Below are 18389 nucleotides of genomic sequence, written 5' to 3' on the forward strand. Positions count from 1 at the left end.
AAGAGGAAAGACCGGTTAATTATCCTGACCACAGCGACCCCAAAAGGCTTACCTCACTAAGTTTGGGCCATTCCTGGATTTTACTCCAACTGTGTGTGTGGGCGTGCGCGCGTGTGTGTGTGAGAGAGGGAGAGAGAGCAATAAAGAGAGAGAATTTGCCATGTGCTGCAAGCTTGTGTGTGTTTGGATGTGTGTTTATGGAGACAGCCATCCCCTTCAGATGTATAAAAGGCCTAGGCCAGTGTGATATTAGACCAGAGAGGGAGAGTGGATTGGCTGTCCAGGTACGGCCTGTAAAACAGAGGCATGGCTTTAACATAAGTCACATCTTAATCTGTGTGCTGCATTATTAAAGGCTACATCTACAGAAATAAAGTGAGCAAATCAATACAGTGCCAGTGGGAGAACTGGCGCTGGTCACCCTGGGCAACAGAATGGGACACTGCATGGGCCTGCGGATTGGGTACCGTATGTCTATTTTCATCCAGGAGCTGTGCACATTTTCATTCTGATACTTCCAGACGCTTTGGGAGTTCTACACACCTGTGCTGCCATTTGTTTGGAAAAATCTAACTGGGAGGATTTTGTCTTCCAGGGTGCAGGAGCAGGAGAACCAGAAGCGGCAGCTGTGCGAGGAACTGGAGCAGCTAAAGATATCTCAAGAAAGCAGAGAGGCCTCATGCCGAACACCTGCGCCGGAGGAGGAGGAGGTCTGAGAGGAGGGGAGAGGGATGTTATTGTACAATTGATTGTGTTAATTATGTTAAAGCAAGCAACACGTTATGTAGTCTAGGTGTTTGAGTATTACTGGTTTACGTTTCAGTTTTTAATACTTTAAATGCGTAATCCGTGACGTTAACACAGTTATCACTTTGATCTATCAGGTGCAGTGATGCAGCTTGTTTTGTTTGTAGACAGCTGGAGCATCTGGTAGAGAACAGCCGAGTGTGAGCCGGCGAGTTAAGTGGACATGTGCGCCCACGCAAAAAAATTAATAAGGCCACACACCTACACACTTGTTAAACCTCGGATTGTCGTGCTTGCGCATGTTGAAGCATTACAGTGGCACTGCTGTTTCATACAGTGACTAAATCATTCTGCTGTAATGCAACTTCTAGTTTCAAATTATTCAAACAGCCTATTGCTGATGTTTGAAACTTATTTAAAAATCATGGGTTTTTCTCAGGGGTTGAATATAGCCTGATCCCTCTTGTAATTTGCTCTTGGATAAAAAATGTTTTTCTTTTTTTTTTTGTGGATTAAATGAACACGTACTTGCCATGGTACTTTCAAATCTTAAAAGATTAGTAGTACCTGTACATTCAAATGGTGCAGTTGGTCTCATAGGTTTCAGATTGTGAGTGGTGGAATGGAACAACTGGATGAGCTGCTTAATCTGTGCCACCTCCAGCACTTTCATCAATGGGATTTGTCCTGTTGCATTTTTCTTGTTTCTACAATTTTTCTCTTAGCCTGACTTGGACTGGGACGAAGAGTTTGCTCTACAGGACTTCTTGAAAAATGAACTAGCAGAGAGGAACTCCTGGCTGCAGGATGGGAAAAAAGACTGCAGCCCTGAGGAAAAACCAGATTATTCACCAGAGAGACTTGAAGAAGAGGATGGGGAGAAGAGGTGGATGGTAGTGGATACAGCTGGGGAAGGCAAAGTGAGAGATACATCTACTCCTCTCTCCTTCATCTGTACGGACGTTCAACCTGCTCAAAGCACATCTGAAGGAAGACGAGGTAGGCAGTGGCAACAGTAACCTGTTTGCATGATAAATGTATTGGCATGCTTTGGTACAGATCTTTAATTTAAAGTGTTTAAAAGATCTTATGTTAAGATGTTTATCTTTTGTGTCCATTGAGAGCTAGTGATGAGTATTGACATCAGTTTGTCATGAACCAAGAGCAAACAAAGAAAACAGCAGGGATTTGATACAGTAGGGTCTTCAAACAGAAGTTGAGAAGGGAGCAGTATTTGTCAAATCAAGATTTGCAGAAGAAAACAATCTTGGTCATTGATGCCGAGTTGTACACTAGCTGACTGTTGGCGTTGGTCTTGTCTCAGATGAGCTCCATCATCTACACACTGTACACGCTGCTATTGAAATGAAATGTTGTAGCTCATGTCATCCCATTGTCTTGAAATTGTTGGGAATGGTGAGGTTATGGGCAGGAAGGATATCAGGTAGCAGTCTGTCTTGCAACAATCTGAAGAGGCCTCTGACTGAAGGTTGTTGATGTGTGACATTCATGACTGCATGAAGTCTCCTTTTTTATTTCCTCTGAGATTTGGGGTCATAGTTGATGTATTATTCGAAGTTCTAAAATGCTAATTAGCTGCTTCCACTTGCAAAATATATATTGTTGCCATGGTTACACATAGTAAAAAAGTCCTCAGATTCTTCCAGCTGCACACCATCTAAAATCTAAAGAGAAAGTTATGAAAAAGGTCTAGAAAAAGGACAAATCTGAACTAACATAACAGAGCTGCTCCAACATGCTACGATCTTGAACGCTGCAGTTCCAGACAACAGGGTCCATTTGTTGGAGTTCAGTTAATCTGCTGCTAATTTTAACTCAAATAATAATGGCTGCCACTTTCTGATTTGATTAGTCAAGTGCATCAGCTATATTCTGTTTTTTTTTTTGCTCTCATTCTTTTTCATTCGACAAATGTCGACATGATCCTCATTATGCTGGAGCTTTTTGTGGGACTTTAGTACCTCAAAATCTTGGTTCTTATTTGTCCTTCGTGTTTGCGTCTGTGACAGCAGGTTACTCTGCCATGATCCGTGGGGTCATGGGTTGCGCATACATTCAGAGCACCAGTGCAGTACACGCTCTACCATTATATGGATGCACACATTCTCTGGCCCCTGGAAATAGACCCCTGCCTTCTATGGTGGTTGTAGCTCTGATCTTCTCAACGTTGTGTGAGAGAGACAAAGTGTGATGTGAGTGTGTCAACACATCTCCAGAATTCTTGGCTTCCTCAAGTTCCTTCTATGGCCAGGTGTTCGAGTGGTCTGAGCCCCCGAACTGAGCATGGTAATCCCCGTTTCTCTTCCTGCATGAGTGGCTGGCAGGCAGACAAACGGAACAGGGTGAATATAAGCATAACGCCCCTTCATACATGTCATTTAACCCATCTGCCCTGCCAATGTGCTTTTACAGTAAAGCTGCAGTTTTATGACACTTGAGACAAAACTTTGGGTTTTTGATGTTTTTTTCGCCCCCAGCCTTTAAGGGATCTTTAACTTCCCTTCATTACAAATAATTTTCTTGTTTTTTTTTGTTACAGATTTTGCAGCCTGCACGGAGTCAGAACTTGAGGTTATTTGTCAACCTTTGCAGGTAAAATAACCAAATACAATGTGCCTTTTTCAGATGATTAATTTTATCCATTTACATGTCCACCATGTAGACATATAATAATAGGGGTCCACCATGTACATAAAAGCCATTTTGCTTTTATTTATTTCATAAAACACATTGCCATCAACATTACAATTCAGAAAAATGTTTTAGAAATGCTATTGGAGTGCAAATTTATTCTCTTACAACCTGTTAATCATCTCAAATTGAGTTTAGTAGTAGACTGACAAATAGTTTAAAATGCAGAGCGACTATTTAAGCTGATTTGATGCTTATGTTTCTTGATCCAGATAAGTTAAGTTTCAAAGCTCTATTGTCTTGGAGTATAATGTCACTGTTGATGTTCAGCTGTAAATGATGGAAGGTTTAAGCTATATCTAACCTTTCTATATAATCTTTAAAGCTGCTCTCTGTTGTGTCATATTGAAAGCTGTTATGAAATAAGTTAATATTTTAGTTTGACTTCTTACTTATGAAAATCAGCTTATAACTGGCAGGTTATGAGTAATTTCTCGTCTGTTTTCACACTTCTCACAGGTTTTCAGTCACACTTGCACGGTTTTGCATTTAGATGCAGAGGCATTTCCTGCTGCTGTGTTAAAGGAACCATTTGCTCATCATACTTCAGAATCAACTGAAATGCTATTGAGATTGTGATTTCCCCAAGTTCTGATACTGTTCATGCATTTTTTTTTGTTCTCCTACCATTTGCCTACCAAATAGTTCTTCACATATCATGATTCACTGCCTCTGCTCTGAGGCAGCAGGCTCCATATTTGTACTAACGCTGCCTGCTCCCTAATATAGAACAGCTATGATGAAACCTTAAGATCACACCGAGTTGAAAGGAATGATTTGAAGCTAGACAGCATCTAAACTTGGATGTTTTCCATTCTCCCCACTTGCTCAAACAATTTAATACCTAAGAGGTTTATAGAACTTAAATGCATTAATTATTCATGCTGTCAACTGTGTGTATTGAAGGTGATGCAAAACTTAATTAAGTCTTACCGATGTGCCGAGTCTTTATGCCATCAGCTGGAGTTTGACTTATGCAAGACTTTCTCATCTGGCAAAGTTTTGTTTCTGCCAGCTGTTTGGTGTGTGTTCAACGTGAGCTGCTTGTTTGATCTTCCCCTCATTCCCGTTATGAATGTTTATCATTTTGTTTGCGTGCGTTTCAGAAGGCGGCGGCAGTACCACTGAGCGCCCACTCACAGGCTGTCGGCATAACACACCCAGAGGCAGTTGCTCTCCCTGATCTGTCCCTCTCAGAAAACAGTGAGACTTTTTTTTTAAATTTTCTTTCTCCCTCTTTTCCGTTTCTGTTTCACCGTCTTCTGCTGCTAATGTCACCTAGACTACAGCCGTACTTGACAGCATTTAAAATTCAACCGAGGCATGACTCATTTCTTTACTCACTCAATAAGCTGTTTGGTCAGAGCAGAGAACGATTTTTCAAAATCTGGTTAAATCGTCAGCCTTTCTCATGGAGCCTGTCATCTTTCAAACTTAAACCACTTAATGTGGTGCTTTGCTGTCAGCATGCAAGTTTAAGTAGATTATTGTGACTGATATCTAAAACTTTACCATGGGCTTTTTTATTTTTTAATTCTGTTCTCTTTTTTTTGTCTCAGCAGGTGAAGACACAAGTGAGCTTCCAGAGTTGAACTCCAGCCTTCCAGCTCAAGCTCTAAACTCACCAGCTGAACAGGATCACAGCACCAAGCCTCTTGATTCAGCTGCCGCAGAAGCAGATATGGCTTCTGCAAACGACGTGTCACCCGGAGCAGATGAGAAGATTCCCCAGAGCGACAGGTGAGTCGATGTTTTCAAAAGGAAATTGCCTTGTGTTTATTCTCTGCAATTGTTGTCTTTACCACTTGAGGTCTCTAAAGTAAAGTATTTTCTACATTAGTGCCTTGTTGATAATACTTCAGAGTAATTTTTATATATGACTGACTGTAAAGATTTAAAGGGTCAGTGAGTAAAATGTCATTGTGTCAAAGATATTACATTGTTTCTGGTTAAAACTATAAGGTAACAAATATTCCTACCACTATGAAAATGACGGACTATGCCGTTGTATTTCACAAAATTGGAAACTTCACTTTTTATGAATATTATATGTAGATTGATTACACACTGAGATATATTTGAAAAGTTTGTTTCTGTCATAAAAATGTCTTACGTTAAAAGCACCATCAGAAATGTTAAGATATGGTTCAAATAATCACGTGGAAGACTGTCAACTTGATAGTTGAGTTATTAACATGTCAACAAGAAGAATAATCCAAAATAAATAAGCTATACCCAACCATAATAGAAGATTTAGTGATGGAAAAAGTTAAGGAAGCAGAGGTCAACAACTTATAGAGATATCTGTATCACTGAGAGAATTACTAAACAAAACCAATTTGGGAGTTGAAGGTGCAAATTGACACATTGCTTGTATTACGACACTCCTGAACATGTCATCTGATGGTGCACAGTTTTTTATTAAGTCTGATGTCAGCACATTGATTTTGATGCATAAAATAAAGTTAAATATAGACTAAACACTGGCCTAATTGTAGTAGTAATAGTCTCCTATTTGCTTGAACCATTTTTCAGTTCTTCTTGAATATTAATAATGTATAATAAGCTGATATTTGCTTGTTATTAGCCAGACTATCTGCTGAGGAAACCTCCCTGCAGTTGGCTTCTTGACTGCCGACATGCCACATAAAACTAAGCAGCTGTAGTTTTAAAAGAACATTACTTTATTAAGGTTGGTTCTTCTTTCTTTTGTACTCCATGGAAGTATTTCCATAAAGTGGAATTTATTTTTCTCGTTATTGGGAAAAGACGAGGAGCTATCTTTCATCCAGCTAATAGCTAGTTAGCTAGCATCTTATTAAAGTTATTTTAAGCGGTAAAAAGAGTAGCACAAAGTTTTAATGGTTTTAAAACTTTGATATACTTTAACACCCTACCTAACTAATAGGAAACATGACAAGTTTCAAGAATCAGTTGCAAAATAAGCTGCTGCTTGTTGTTCTGGTCATCTGTGTGTCTGTACTGTATGTTTGCATGTCAACACATCATGGACAAAAAGGGATTATCCAAGGTAAAAGTAGAACTAGAATATCCTGAAGAATGTTGGATAATGTTGTTGCTGCTCTGTGACAGACACAGTAGCCAACAGATCTAAAAAAAATAATACTTTGGTTGATGCTGCTATGCAAATTGGAAAAGAGCGACAGCTGTGTCTTCTAAGTCTTTATTTTTCCCTCAGAAATAGGTTTTACACAGCTGTTCAGATGGTTGCATATGAGAATCACACCTTTATATTACAGCACTGAAGAAAGTGACCTTGTCATGCATCCTGCTGGTGCATCTTCCTTTTGCTTATTTCAGTAACTTTTGAGTTTTATTACCAGCCTCACCAGTTGCAAGTGCAATTGGCATTTTAGTTTCATTTCCCTATGACTTTGGCCATATTTGCCAGTCAAATGGGTGTTTTTCTCTGTAGGAGGAGCTCCCAGCTGAATTGGTATCTCTGTGGCCGTGCTTTGCATAGACAAAGTCCACCTCCAAACAGACTAAAGCCGTCTGTGTCTGCAGCAGCTGTCAGATCAGATGTAGTTTGTTGTGGTCTAATTTTGCACAGTAAGAATCTAAAAGAATGCATAGTGTCTGACACTTAAACTCTGACCTTTCGTTTTTGGTCAGCATCCTGTCGACCGGTGAGGATCCCAGGCAAGTGGAGGAGAAAGAAGACGAGCTGGACGCAAGCGCAGCAGACATGAACCGGCATAAGGTTAGTAACGGAGAAAAAGTGTTGTAATACGAGGGGGAATAGAGTTTCCTCTCTTCTCTTCAGCACCAGCATGCTGCTGCTTCCTCTTCCTCTTTTTGACACAGTCAGTTTGGTCAAACCCTGTTTTTTTTTGTTTTTTTTTATTATGGTGAAAAAACTCAGTTGAGAGCACAAAGTAAAAGTAGTTCTGAGCTTGGCAAAGATGTTTAAATCAAGATGGTTTCCAGCTTTACTGAACCCTCTTCCTAAGTATGTGAAGTAATTATCACTATAAATGACTTATAGTGTTGAGAATTTATTTATTTTTTGGTCTCTAATTTACTTTTGTTTCAGGTTTTTAAACGGTGTGTCATGTGTTTACGAAGGACAATAAAAGAATCGTAGTCACTTTAAAGTGATAAACAGAAATATTTCCTTGACGAGCAAATAATTAACATTTTTGATTTGAACAATAAAAATCCCCTAATTAATCTTCTGAAACGATGTCTTTTTCATAATGCGGTATACGACTTTGCTAATTGTCTGTTCTTCATTAACATTATAGTTGTGCATTATTACAAAATCAGAAATTGATATTTTTAATTACAGTTAAACCATTCTTATGAACCCAATATTGAATCCAGGTGGTACTTTTATGATTACATTATTGCACACAATAAAATGACGACAACTACAGGGATTCAATATTTTTGAAAGTAATTGTATTTATGATGGTTTTTGGCTCTTTAAATGCTCTTTTGAAGCTGGTAGTTATATTGATGCTGGTTGGCTGCTGATGTTTTGTGGCTGCAAGCTTTATGTGGTGCTGCCACATTAGTTGCCTTGCATAGCTGTAAGGTGAGACTCCTATGCAAATAGAATGGCTTGTTGCCTGGACTTTGCAGCTGCTGATGAGCGAGTTCTGTCATTTATTTCAGGTGTGATTGAGCAGCGACGTGTCTAATTGTTGTGGGATGGTAGCTCTCGAGTTTTGGACCCGGATCCCCTGATCTAAAAAAGATTTAAGCTGGGTGCCTTCACTTATATCAAACTCAAACAAAAATTGTCAGTAGTTTTTTCTATAGTGGTTTATGCTGCTAGAATCTTTTAACCCAACATAATGTTAAAAAGTACAGTATTATATAAAATCAAACTTTTTTTTTTAGCTTTGTTATTCCTTCATCAAAAACATATAGGAGTGTTGCTTTGATTCCTTCATGCATGTTTGAGATATACTTTAATCTCTCGTGGCAACCATTCAGGGTGTCTAAACGCTTTCCCTGATTATTTCCTCAAAGCTCCTCCTCTGAGCTGCAGTCTCCAGCTGAGCTTCCACCTCACAGAAAACTCCTCCTCTATACCTTCCCCACTCAGCTCCTCTAGACTAGCAGTAGCAGCAGTTAGCACTGGTGGAACTGCATGCCTGCTGAGCTCATCATACCAACCACTTCTCTGTCCAACGCTCCTGGTTAACGACATAATGGAAAGGCATTGCTGTGATGACTTGCTGAAGGCGAAGTGTCTGAGAGAGCAGGAGATTCTTAAAGAGACAGAGGCCCAATTTCAAAACGTCAACTTTCCTTTTAAGTCATGATTGATATACAGCATTTTCATAGCAACTCAAGGTAACATAGTTACTTGATTGAGGTAGAAAGTACATAATACCGCCTCAAAGATCACAGCACCCCCTGGTGGTCCAACCCAAAAGAAATATCAAAATATTTTTATTTATCTTTTGACGTTTGACCTACCCTCAAACTTTATTTAATATATTTATAACAATATTGGTGGGGGTGAGAAATTTTGCACCAGAAACCAGCACAAACTAACATTTTACATAATTTTTGTTAGATTTAAGGAATGCATGGGTGAATAGAGGAACCTTGGCTCCGTTTGTCTAGTTTTGTTCAGTCGAAATTACTGAACAAAACATCAGGGTTGTTCTTCTAAACAACCCTGATGTTCTGCTCTATACCTGCTTAATCCAGGTCACGGCTGTGTGTAGACTAGATCCTAATCCAGTAGTCAACTGATAAAATGCAGGATAGTCAGTTAAGTGTGAATGCAAAAGTGAATGTTTTTCTAAGTCCAAAGCAGCTGAGTCATTTTCTTGCAGAACTTACTTCTACATTGAAGAGTGCTGCGGTCAGTGCTTATGTTTGGTCTGTTGATTTAATTAAAATAAGACTTGATTTCTGGGTTCCAACCGGCCGATCAGGCTGGAAATCATTCAATTCTCGACACCAGCCAGATTCTTGGTACATTTTACTATGTGCTGTTTTTAATCCAAAGTCTAAACTTTTAACATTGAAAAATTAAGACTATAGGAAAACAAATCAGATATTGCACACTGCTGATTTATTGCCACATAAATAAGTGCTAATGAATAAAAAAGTCTTTCAACTGTTATCATAGTTCAAACGTTATGGGTCTCTTGGCAGCTGACAGATTTGTTGCGTTAAGTACAAAACGATACAAAAGTTCTCCTTTTGTTGTTTTTCAGCGAAACGTTAAAACAAACCTGTTCACTCCAGGCTGCGTCATAACGGATATTATGTACACTCATTACACAAGATGCCACTGCACTGATCTGAGCTCTCACCTCGCTCTCATTGTGTGAGAGCGTTCACGCCGTTTTCAGGCAGTCCGCCTCCACCACTTAGTATTATGCCTGTGTCAACTTGGTACCACTTCCAGCCAGATATACACACACTTATAAAGCTGCAGAGCTCTCTCTCTCTGTGTGTGCATGACTTTCACATTATATAAGAAGTCAGCCTCATCTCTCTTCCACGCTCTGTAAAGCTCAGATGGCATTACCCTGCCGTGGAACAGGTACGCTCTGTGGTTCTTCTTTTTAATACCAAATCATGTGGGACACACGAGAGAGGGAAAGCCTTTTTTTTTTTTTTTTTTAAACTTCAGGGGTTTTCTTGTTTTTCTTTTCAGAGCCTTAGTCGTGACCCGTCAGGAGATAAATCAGCAGCTGAGGACAGGTGAGGTTTTGTTTTTTTTTTTTTTGTCGCCCCTTAGTTATGCTTCAGATTTGCAGTGTTGTGGTGTTTTACCTGTAAAGTGTGTTCTTTTGCAGCACAAGTCCCTTACCTGTGCTGGTGGAGGAAGAAGAGACGGTTCAGGATGATACAGCTGACGGTCCAGCTCTTCCAACCAATGTTGCAGGTAAAAGGAGCAAACAAAACATCTAATCTGTCTGAAAGCAGAATAGACAAATGGTGTTTTGCAGACATTCTTACATATATGAGTACCTTTGACTCTTTGACTTGCTTAATGTTCTTCCAAGCGATGAACCAGCTCACAAGCAATGGGCCAAACACCTCTGAGCGCGGCTCTCCTCAGTCAGAATCACAGATCGTACCAAACAGCCAATCAGGAGGTGGAAAGAGCAGCACATCCTCTAACCTCCCCTTTTCACAGGTAAGCCATGGCATAAAATAGACTGTATAAATTGATTTAGTTATTGTTTTAAATAAATACATTTAAAATAAAAATCAATTTTCTAGGAAAGCAATACCTACCCCTAGTTTAGCAATACCTAAACACCAACTATAAAGTCTTAAAATCTATAATAAATAAATAAACTTGGCCTTGTGGGAGGCAAGTAAAGTCTGGTGGCCCGCCAGGCTTATAGTACACTGGGGGAAACCGTATTATGAGGATTTTTATTCTTTTTTTGTTTTTGTTTTAGGCATGCAAAACAGGAAATAAAAGAGCAGTTTTCAACCTTTTATAACAAGCATCACCTCTGTAAAAACACTACAAATATAGCAAAGCAACATAATTTTAACTCTTTTAATTTATTTAATAGAAAAATGAGAAGTAGGGTTTTCATCTACATATCTAGATACAGTGAAGTGAAATTATTTGGCTCTTTGCAAATCTATTTTTTGCTCTTTTGTCACTCTGTCGTGTTTCAGATCATTTTTCACATCTCACAATCTGTTCCTGTGAGCTAATGACTGCTTGTGCAACTGGTGGTTGCAACAACTTTAATCAAATGGCAATACGTCTTTTAGATTAATGTGGGGGAATCTAGCAAATGCCTCACCCCTCTTTTTTGTAGAAATATTTTAATTCAACCGAATTAGAGGGGATTCAACCAAGAACAGGCTGAATAAAGCATCAAAACCCAAATAAAATCCAATGGAAGTTCTGGATTAGTTGAGATTTTGAATAGCTCAAAAAATAAGAATGAATGTTTTAGATTGGACCAGTCAAAGATGGATTTTCTAGTGTCCCGTTGCATAGCATAAGCTGACTTAACATTAAGGGCACAAACTCATTTCTTCAGTTCATATATTCACAAAGAAGTTTGGATTCCTGAAGTTGAGGTTTATTTGTGCATGTCAGATGGTCGTGTGTTCATTTGTACCAGGAATGGTTTTGAACTGTACAGTGACTTTCATTGTAGCCCAATCCTTATTGTTGAACCATGAAATGTGACTGAATTTCAGGAAAATAAGGTCTACAGTGCTGCAGTCTGTTTTGTGTTTTATGACCTTCTGGATGAATCGTTGATATGCTCTTGGAATAGTTTTGGTAGGTGAGCTACTCGTGAAATGCTTCATCATTGTTTTATGTTTTATTTTTCCCCTTGAGGATACAGGCTTTACCTGTGGTTCCCTGGAACCCTAAAACCTTGGAAATGACTGTCGTCTTTCTAGACCGATAGATGTCAATGAATTTGTTTCTCGTTGAGTCTCAAACCTTTTTACGTCTGGGCATGTTGTGCTGCTTTTTTAGCCATTTTGGCCTACTTCATGTTGTCAGGCGGGATTGTAAGACACTGATTTCTTAGATTCTCTAGGTTTTAGGTCTCAAGCCTGGGTGTAGCTTGTAAAATTGAACGCAAAAATCTAGTTTTCTGGTTAACTCATACAGGGCAAGGCTGGCTTCTTGGTTTGTTAGAAGCTAGGGTGCTGGAAAAGCTTATTGTTGTAGCTGGATATGCTTGATAGCTCCTCATCAATCAGTTAGCTTTGTGTTTAGCTTGTAAGACTGATATCAAGAAGCTGCTCTTAGTGCCATTAAGTGCAAACAAAGTTAGAACATGCTCCAAAATATTGCAACCTTTTTCAGCAGTCTCCTTAAACAACTTGAAATGTTGAGTGAAGATTACAACAGGAAGATAAAATTCCTCCACCCACAACAAGACTCTACTTTGGTGTATTGCAGCCTGAACATGTAAACTGGAAAAAGTTGTTGTCCTTCCAGTTTTGCATGTGTACGACCGTGTGAGCCTATTGAAGAGAGGGAGGGAAGAACAGAGAACAGTTTGATTTTTATCTCCAATAAGGAGAGGCTCATTCTAAATAATAAAGAGTCATGCCGATTGTTCTTAAGGAAGGAGGAAGCAGTAAAAAGACCAATTGAAAAGACGGGAATGGACAGTAAAGACTTGTCTGAAATGGAGGGGCCAGAGCAGGAAATGCAAAAAACGGAGGAAGAGACGGAATGTTTTGTACAAACTTTGCAGAATCTGGCACACATCATGGATGCTGTTGAGAAGAACCATATCCAGGATGAACAAAGTGAGATCAGCCTGGTCTCTAGGAGACAATGTGAGTCAGACGCATTCATTGAAAGCTCTTGAATATAAAGCCAATTCACACTTTAAAGTGAATTCAAAGTTTTGCATGGTCTAAAACTTTTACCGGCTCATTTTCTAGCGGATTCATCCGTGATCTCTGACTCCAACGATGTTTTCAAAGACGACAGGAACAGGTAAGATAACAGACACTTATGACCCTTTTTAAAAACGAGTCCCGAATTATTTAAGGAATGATTCTCTCTAACTCTTTCTTTAGCTCCTCACCTACTGATAAGGAGATTGAGGTAAGCAGAGTAACTAACTTTTGGAATATGTGAAGAATTTGTTTGGTTTGGGTGGCTAATTTAGGAATAAGAAGCACATTTAATTTATGGTTATAGAGTAAATGCTTCTAATCCAGATTGATATAATTTTCTTTAAATCTGAGTTTTTTTCTTCCATTTAGATAGCTTTTATGAAAATGTCTGCAGTGCAATGCGTTTTATTTTTTCAGGCAGAGTTCCAGCGCCTCGCACTGGGATTCAAATGTGATCTGTTCACCCTGGAGAAAAGGCTTCGATTAGAGGAGAGGTCGCGTGACCTTGCAGAAGAAAATGTTCGCAGAGAAGTGTCCAGCTGCCAAGGCTTGTTGCAGGTCCAAATTTCAACCTTTAACTCTTCACTTCTTAGAGAATAGTTACCCTGCATGTTTTGTCTTCCCCCGCTTCAGTACAACTGAGTCAAATGTTGGTTTATTTCCAGAAGCTTAAATGAATGTTGGAATTAATTTAATCTTCTAACTCAGCTGATTTTGGGTTGTTTCTGGCCCTTAAAATCATATTTTAAAAAAAAGATGAAATACTGCTGATGGCTTGACGATATCTTGTGGGAACGTGGAGTTGTTTGGTGTTTAGTTGTGAATTGCTGAATCTTCTGCTAAATGCATCTGCATCAGGTGCAGTCACTAATGTCCTATTTTCATTTTGCCTCACTTTTCCCTCCTAGGCTCTCACTCCTTTGTCTGAAGACGACAGCCAGTCGATGGAGATCATCCAGAGGCTCCAGAAAAACTTAGATATTCTGATCCAGTCCATGACCAGAGTGTCCAGTCGCTCTGAAATGCTTGGAGCTATTCACCAGGTCAGATGAAAACGTCTGCGGGAAAACTAGAGTTTTTTTCTTGTTTTCATTTCGCATCTCATTTCTGACATCGACAAAAAACTGACATTCTGTCTGGACGACAGGAGAATCGTATTGGTAAAGCAGTGGAGGTAATGATCCAGCACGTCGAGAACCTGAGGAGAACGTACACTAAAGAACACACTGAGCTCCTCGAGCTGAGAGAGGCGCTCATGCAGAGTGAGAGATCGTTCGGCTCACAAACGCAAAAAGGCAAATGAAACTTTTCAGATTAATTTTCTTACCTTTTAACCAACTTTTAAATAATGTTTTTTTTTTATTATTGACAGATGATTTCCGGGGCAAGAAGCCGCCATCAAAATACACGGTTTGTTACTTCTGGACCTGAATGACTTGAATTAAGTGTGATTTCTTTTTCTTTTCTGGCTTTAATGAGTTTTGTTTTTTTTCTTTTCAAAGCAGGAGAGATCCAGAAGAGTCAGCACACCTGCTATTGGAAACATTCACTTTGGCATGGTAAGAATCACTACAGGTCAGCAACATGCACTTAGATTTATCTTCTTGGGAGTCGATTTCTCAAAGATGGATGCCATTCAAACAAATTAATAAAACAAAAAGTTCAGCAAAAACACAGATTATGCTGAGGAACAGCGTCTAACTTATATTCAGTTAATGTTTCCAAAATATGTCTACTATCAAAAACCTTTCCACATTTTGTCATAGTACGACTACACACTTGAATATAGTTTTTTACTCCTCTTACGTAATAGACCAACACGCAGTGGAGGATATTTGTGAAGCAAAAGGAAAAACATTTTTATTTGTAAAAAAAAAAAAAACAGATTAAGAAAAGAAAAATCAGAAGCAAACACTGGCTTTTTGTTAACCTCTTGACCATAAAGGGACAATATGTGAAATACACACATTTCATATTTTTATTTGTTAAATTGTTTGAAAACTGCATCACTTTTCTCCCTTCCACTTTTGAAATGCATAGTTGTGTTCTATCACAGAAAACTGCACACACAAAAAAAGGCAATGCTGTTTGTTTTGTGATGAAATGCAAAAATAAAGAGGATGCTCTTTGCAACATATTTTGACTCATGACTGTTTTCAGAATAAGATCAGACGTGGCGCCATAATTTAGGAGGTGGTTTGAATCTGAGAACACTTTTAACAAACAAAAACCCAACAATAGAGATTGTCTGGTTAATTTGTGGCTAAAACACAATCATGTCCTCATAAAGCGGTTTGGAAAATTGGACCTATTTTAACAGTAGTTATGATGATCATTGTTCTAATTTGTTTAACACAAAAGGGTTTTTTTTCTGTTACAGCCCAGAATGGGTCAAGATGGCCCAGAGAGTGAAGTAGAGAGGTTGACCAGGAGATCCCCGTGGTAAGTAGTAAAAAAAAAAAAACTCCCCATGCACGAGAGAAGACATTGAGTAAATATTGGGAAAAATGTCATTGCATTGATTCAAAGTGGACTTCTTCAGTTGTCCGTTCCTTTTGTTATTGGCGATTTTACTTTTCTCCACGGTGTACTGTTACTTGGAGGCTTGTTTTTGTTATGCCCCTATGTGATAACGATGGTTTCCAGGAATGTGGCAGGGAAGAGCATGACACGGCCGCCGCTAAAACGGTTTGTTAGCTCTGCGGCCTGGGTTGACACTGAAGACCCCCCTGACATGACCAAGGGGTAAGGAGATGGACGTCGCTCTGGCTGTGTCACCCCGGTCTTTTCAAAGCAAACCCTCATGCATAAAGATGGCTTTTACCTTTTATCTATGAAACAGGATGAGATCGGCTTTTATTCTTTAAGCAAGAATTGTTTTCCTTTTTTCTCTTGAGAGGATGGGCAAACGTGTTTCCATTTTGAGTGTACAAGCCAAATGGTTGAAGTAAAAAAAAAACTGAAGTTGATCTGAAACCCAGAAAAAAAACCCAGCAATGACACTAAACCACACGACAGCCATCTTTTATGCATTAGGACGTGCACTTCCTCATGACTTCCTTGCATGAGGAAGTGTCTGTGGAAATCAGCTGTTTTAATGGTCTGTGCTGCTGCAAACCCACTAAGACCTGAGCTGCTGTTTGTGCACAGAGACTGGTCTTAATTGGTTTATGACACCATCCAATACACTGTCCTATATTTGTTTACCAAAATTACTATTTGATCTATGTAAAGGTGTGAAATTGCTTTATGGCTTAATGCTCTGGTTTTGAAACATCAACATCGCCTTCTACAAATGTTAATACCCCTTGAATTTCTTTTTTTTCATATTTTGTCACTTTATGACTTCGTAAACTTCACTGCATCCATTTGATGTTTGATGCAATGAAAAGTGACACGTCAAGCATGTGGAAGAAAACATTGATACAGGTTTTTATAACAACTGGAGGTAGTATAGTTACTTGATTGTGCTAATAAAATGGCAGAAAAACTCAGCCAGAGTTTCAATCATTTCAGTCAACCCATATGTTCGAGTGGCCCAAAGTCCTGATTTAAATCCAATTAGACGATCTGCGTCAAGACTTGAAAATTGTTGACTGAGGTTCTGCAAAAATGATCAAAATCTTTGAGACATAAAGTAAAAGGCTCAGTCAGAAATGGATTTTTGCAAAGAATTGGCTGAATACTAATAATAATTTTCTAAAGTTCGAGGGGTATAAATATTTTTCAAACTGCTGTAATTTGCTTGACTTGAAATGCATTCATATTTAGCTAAAATGTAAATCGTCATTATTCTTGTTTTTTTGTTTTTTTTAAAGTCATTTGGGTGTCTATCTTACCAGCTTTACCAGCTTTTTTTTTTTTTTTCTTTCTGTGCTCTACATGCATGACATCTGTCTGCTCACCAAACGTTGTGGTTTCGTAGCCTCACTGTTCTGAACACAGTTTGTGAATGCATGACCGTGCACGCCCACAGGCCGTCCTGCAGCAGCGCAGACTGCCAGTCGGACGACGAGCCGAAGGAGGCGGTGTTGGAGGAAAAGAGGAGGTCCAGCCTCACTGAGATACTCGCCTCTCTCCTTCTGCCCCAGAAGACGTTAGTGAAACCAAAAGAACATCACCAGCTTCCTGCAGCACTACTGTATGCGAGCAAAATGTAAAAGCACAGTGAAAGAGTTGATCACTTGGCTTCAGTGAGGTTCCTGTGGTGTTCTTTGTTTAAATGCAAACCGCCAATAGAGTAATCACTTCCAGCTCAAATTTAGGTCCTAATCTAATAAGTTATTTTATGCATAACTATCATGTTGACAGCAGATGCTTACTGCTTCACCAGCAGTTTGCCTGAATCATTACCTGAAATCGTAATAATTTGGAGGAAACATCTGTAACGTTCATAGATTTGTCTGAAAGTTAAAAGGAACTTGAGGAACCTCCTAAGTGATGAAACTGTTTCTTTTAAGGGCATTAAGCTGGGCCAACTTCTTTACTTTCTGCGCCTTTCTGTTAACATTAAACTCTTTCGTTTGCCGTACTTTTCTGAGTTGAGATGAATGTGACAAAAGAGTTGATTTGTGACTTCTGCATGAGGCCGGAGCTCGGACTGTTTTTGTAAAGCATCTATTCCATGTTCATCCTCGCCAACCTTGTTGTTCTGTCCCTAATATTAATTCATTCATGTGTTTTAACTATTTCTGTGCAAGCTGTTTTTTTTTGGTTGAACCTATTCTACGGTGGGGCAAGTGTCTATCCTATGCACGCAAGCAAATAATGAGCTGTTTTTTTTTTTTTTCTATCTGTCTTTTCCCTCCTTCCTTACAAATGACTCAGGAGTCAGGATGAACTGTTTGTCCTGCTGTAAGTGCAGAGCGTCTGTCAAGTTTGTTCTCCAACCCGCTTACCAATCAGACCGCTTTAGAGCTTTGCAAAGTTTTTGCATTCTGTTCATTATGATATAAATGCTTGTCTAGCTTTAAAACGGCAAAACTGGTGGCTTCCGACATCAGATCTAACTTCAGATTTCATTTAATTTACTGCTTGTTAATCATCGCACAATTTACCATAAATGAAACTGATGTTTCCTGAAACATCTTGTGGTGGCTTTACCTCCATCACGATTCATTTTTGTTAAGTTGACTCACTTGCTATACAGTTTTCCCTCTGGTTAAACATCCTTCCTAGAATAGCTTCAGGTGATCATTGACTAACATTTCCTTCTTGTTCCTTCAGTCCAACTCCGTCGTCCAGCCCCACAACTACAGATCCAGGAATTCCTCAGTCTGTTTCCCAAAACCTGACCAGTTCCAAGGCCTCGGCTGCAGCAGTGGCCAGAGGAAGCAGAGGGCTCTGGCTGTGGTTGGCTATTGTGGTTGTGCTAGCAGGTAAACACGTCTGCTTCTACTAAAAATGACATACATGTTTTATTAGAGCGTTAAAATGAACAGGAGAAGAAACAAAGTTGGCCACACTACGCAATTTCTGTTTTAATTTGTTCCATCACAAGCAATCAGATATGAGCATATAGTTCATCCTTTTTTTATTATAGGGTTTTATATATCTGGATATAATAAAAACTGTTTGATGTG

General features: G+C 39.1%; 1 protein-coding gene across 9 annotated transcripts in view; it reads left to right on the forward strand.

Moving 5' to 3' along the window:
* The window catches only part of lrmp (lymphoid-restricted membrane protein), a 36545-nt gene that overhangs the window by 14177 nt on the left and 3979 nt on the right, over positions 1-18389 (forward strand). For 2 of the 9 annotated variants that reach the window (XM_032589455.1, XM_032589454.1), the window contains exons 18-38: positions 596-710; positions 1473-1746; positions 3308-3360; positions 4566-4662; positions 5019-5199; positions 7096-7183; positions 10112-10158; positions 10254-10342; positions 10464-10597; positions 12657-12741; positions 12850-12904; positions 12988-13015; positions 13225-13365; positions 13716-13850; positions 13955-14102; positions 14180-14217; positions 14310-14366; positions 15188-15249; positions 15454-15552; positions 16784-16948; positions 18034-18185. In XM_032589455.1, the coding sequence (XP_032445346.1) occupies positions 596-710; positions 1473-1746; positions 3308-3360; positions 4566-4662; positions 5019-5199; positions 7096-7183; positions 10112-10158; positions 10254-10342; positions 10464-10597; positions 12657-12741; positions 12850-12904; positions 12988-13015; positions 13225-13365; positions 13716-13850; positions 13955-14102; positions 14180-14217; positions 14310-14366; positions 15188-15249; positions 15454-15552; positions 16784-16948; positions 18034-18185 (2243 nt within the window). Of the gene's footprint in view, positions 1-595; positions 711-1472; positions 1747-3307; positions 3361-4565; positions 4663-5018; positions 5200-7095; positions 7184-10111; positions 10159-10253; positions 10343-10463; positions 10598-12656; positions 12742-12849; positions 12905-12987; positions 13016-13224; positions 13366-13715; positions 13851-13954; positions 14103-14179; positions 14218-14309; positions 14367-15187; positions 15250-15453; positions 15553-16783; positions 16949-17634; positions 17662-18033; positions 18186-18389 lie in introns of all 9 variants that reach the window. The other 7 variants (XM_032589458.1, XM_032589459.1, XM_032589460.1 and 4 more) reach the window with 7 other exon arrangements.

The sequence above is a fragment of the Xiphophorus hellerii genome, chromosome 17, assembly GCF_003331165.1.
Source record: "Xiphophorus hellerii strain 12219 chromosome 17, Xiphophorus_hellerii-4.1, whole genome shotgun sequence".
Taxonomy (NCBI): Eukaryota; Metazoa; Chordata; class Actinopteri; order Cyprinodontiformes; family Poeciliidae; genus Xiphophorus; species Xiphophorus hellerii.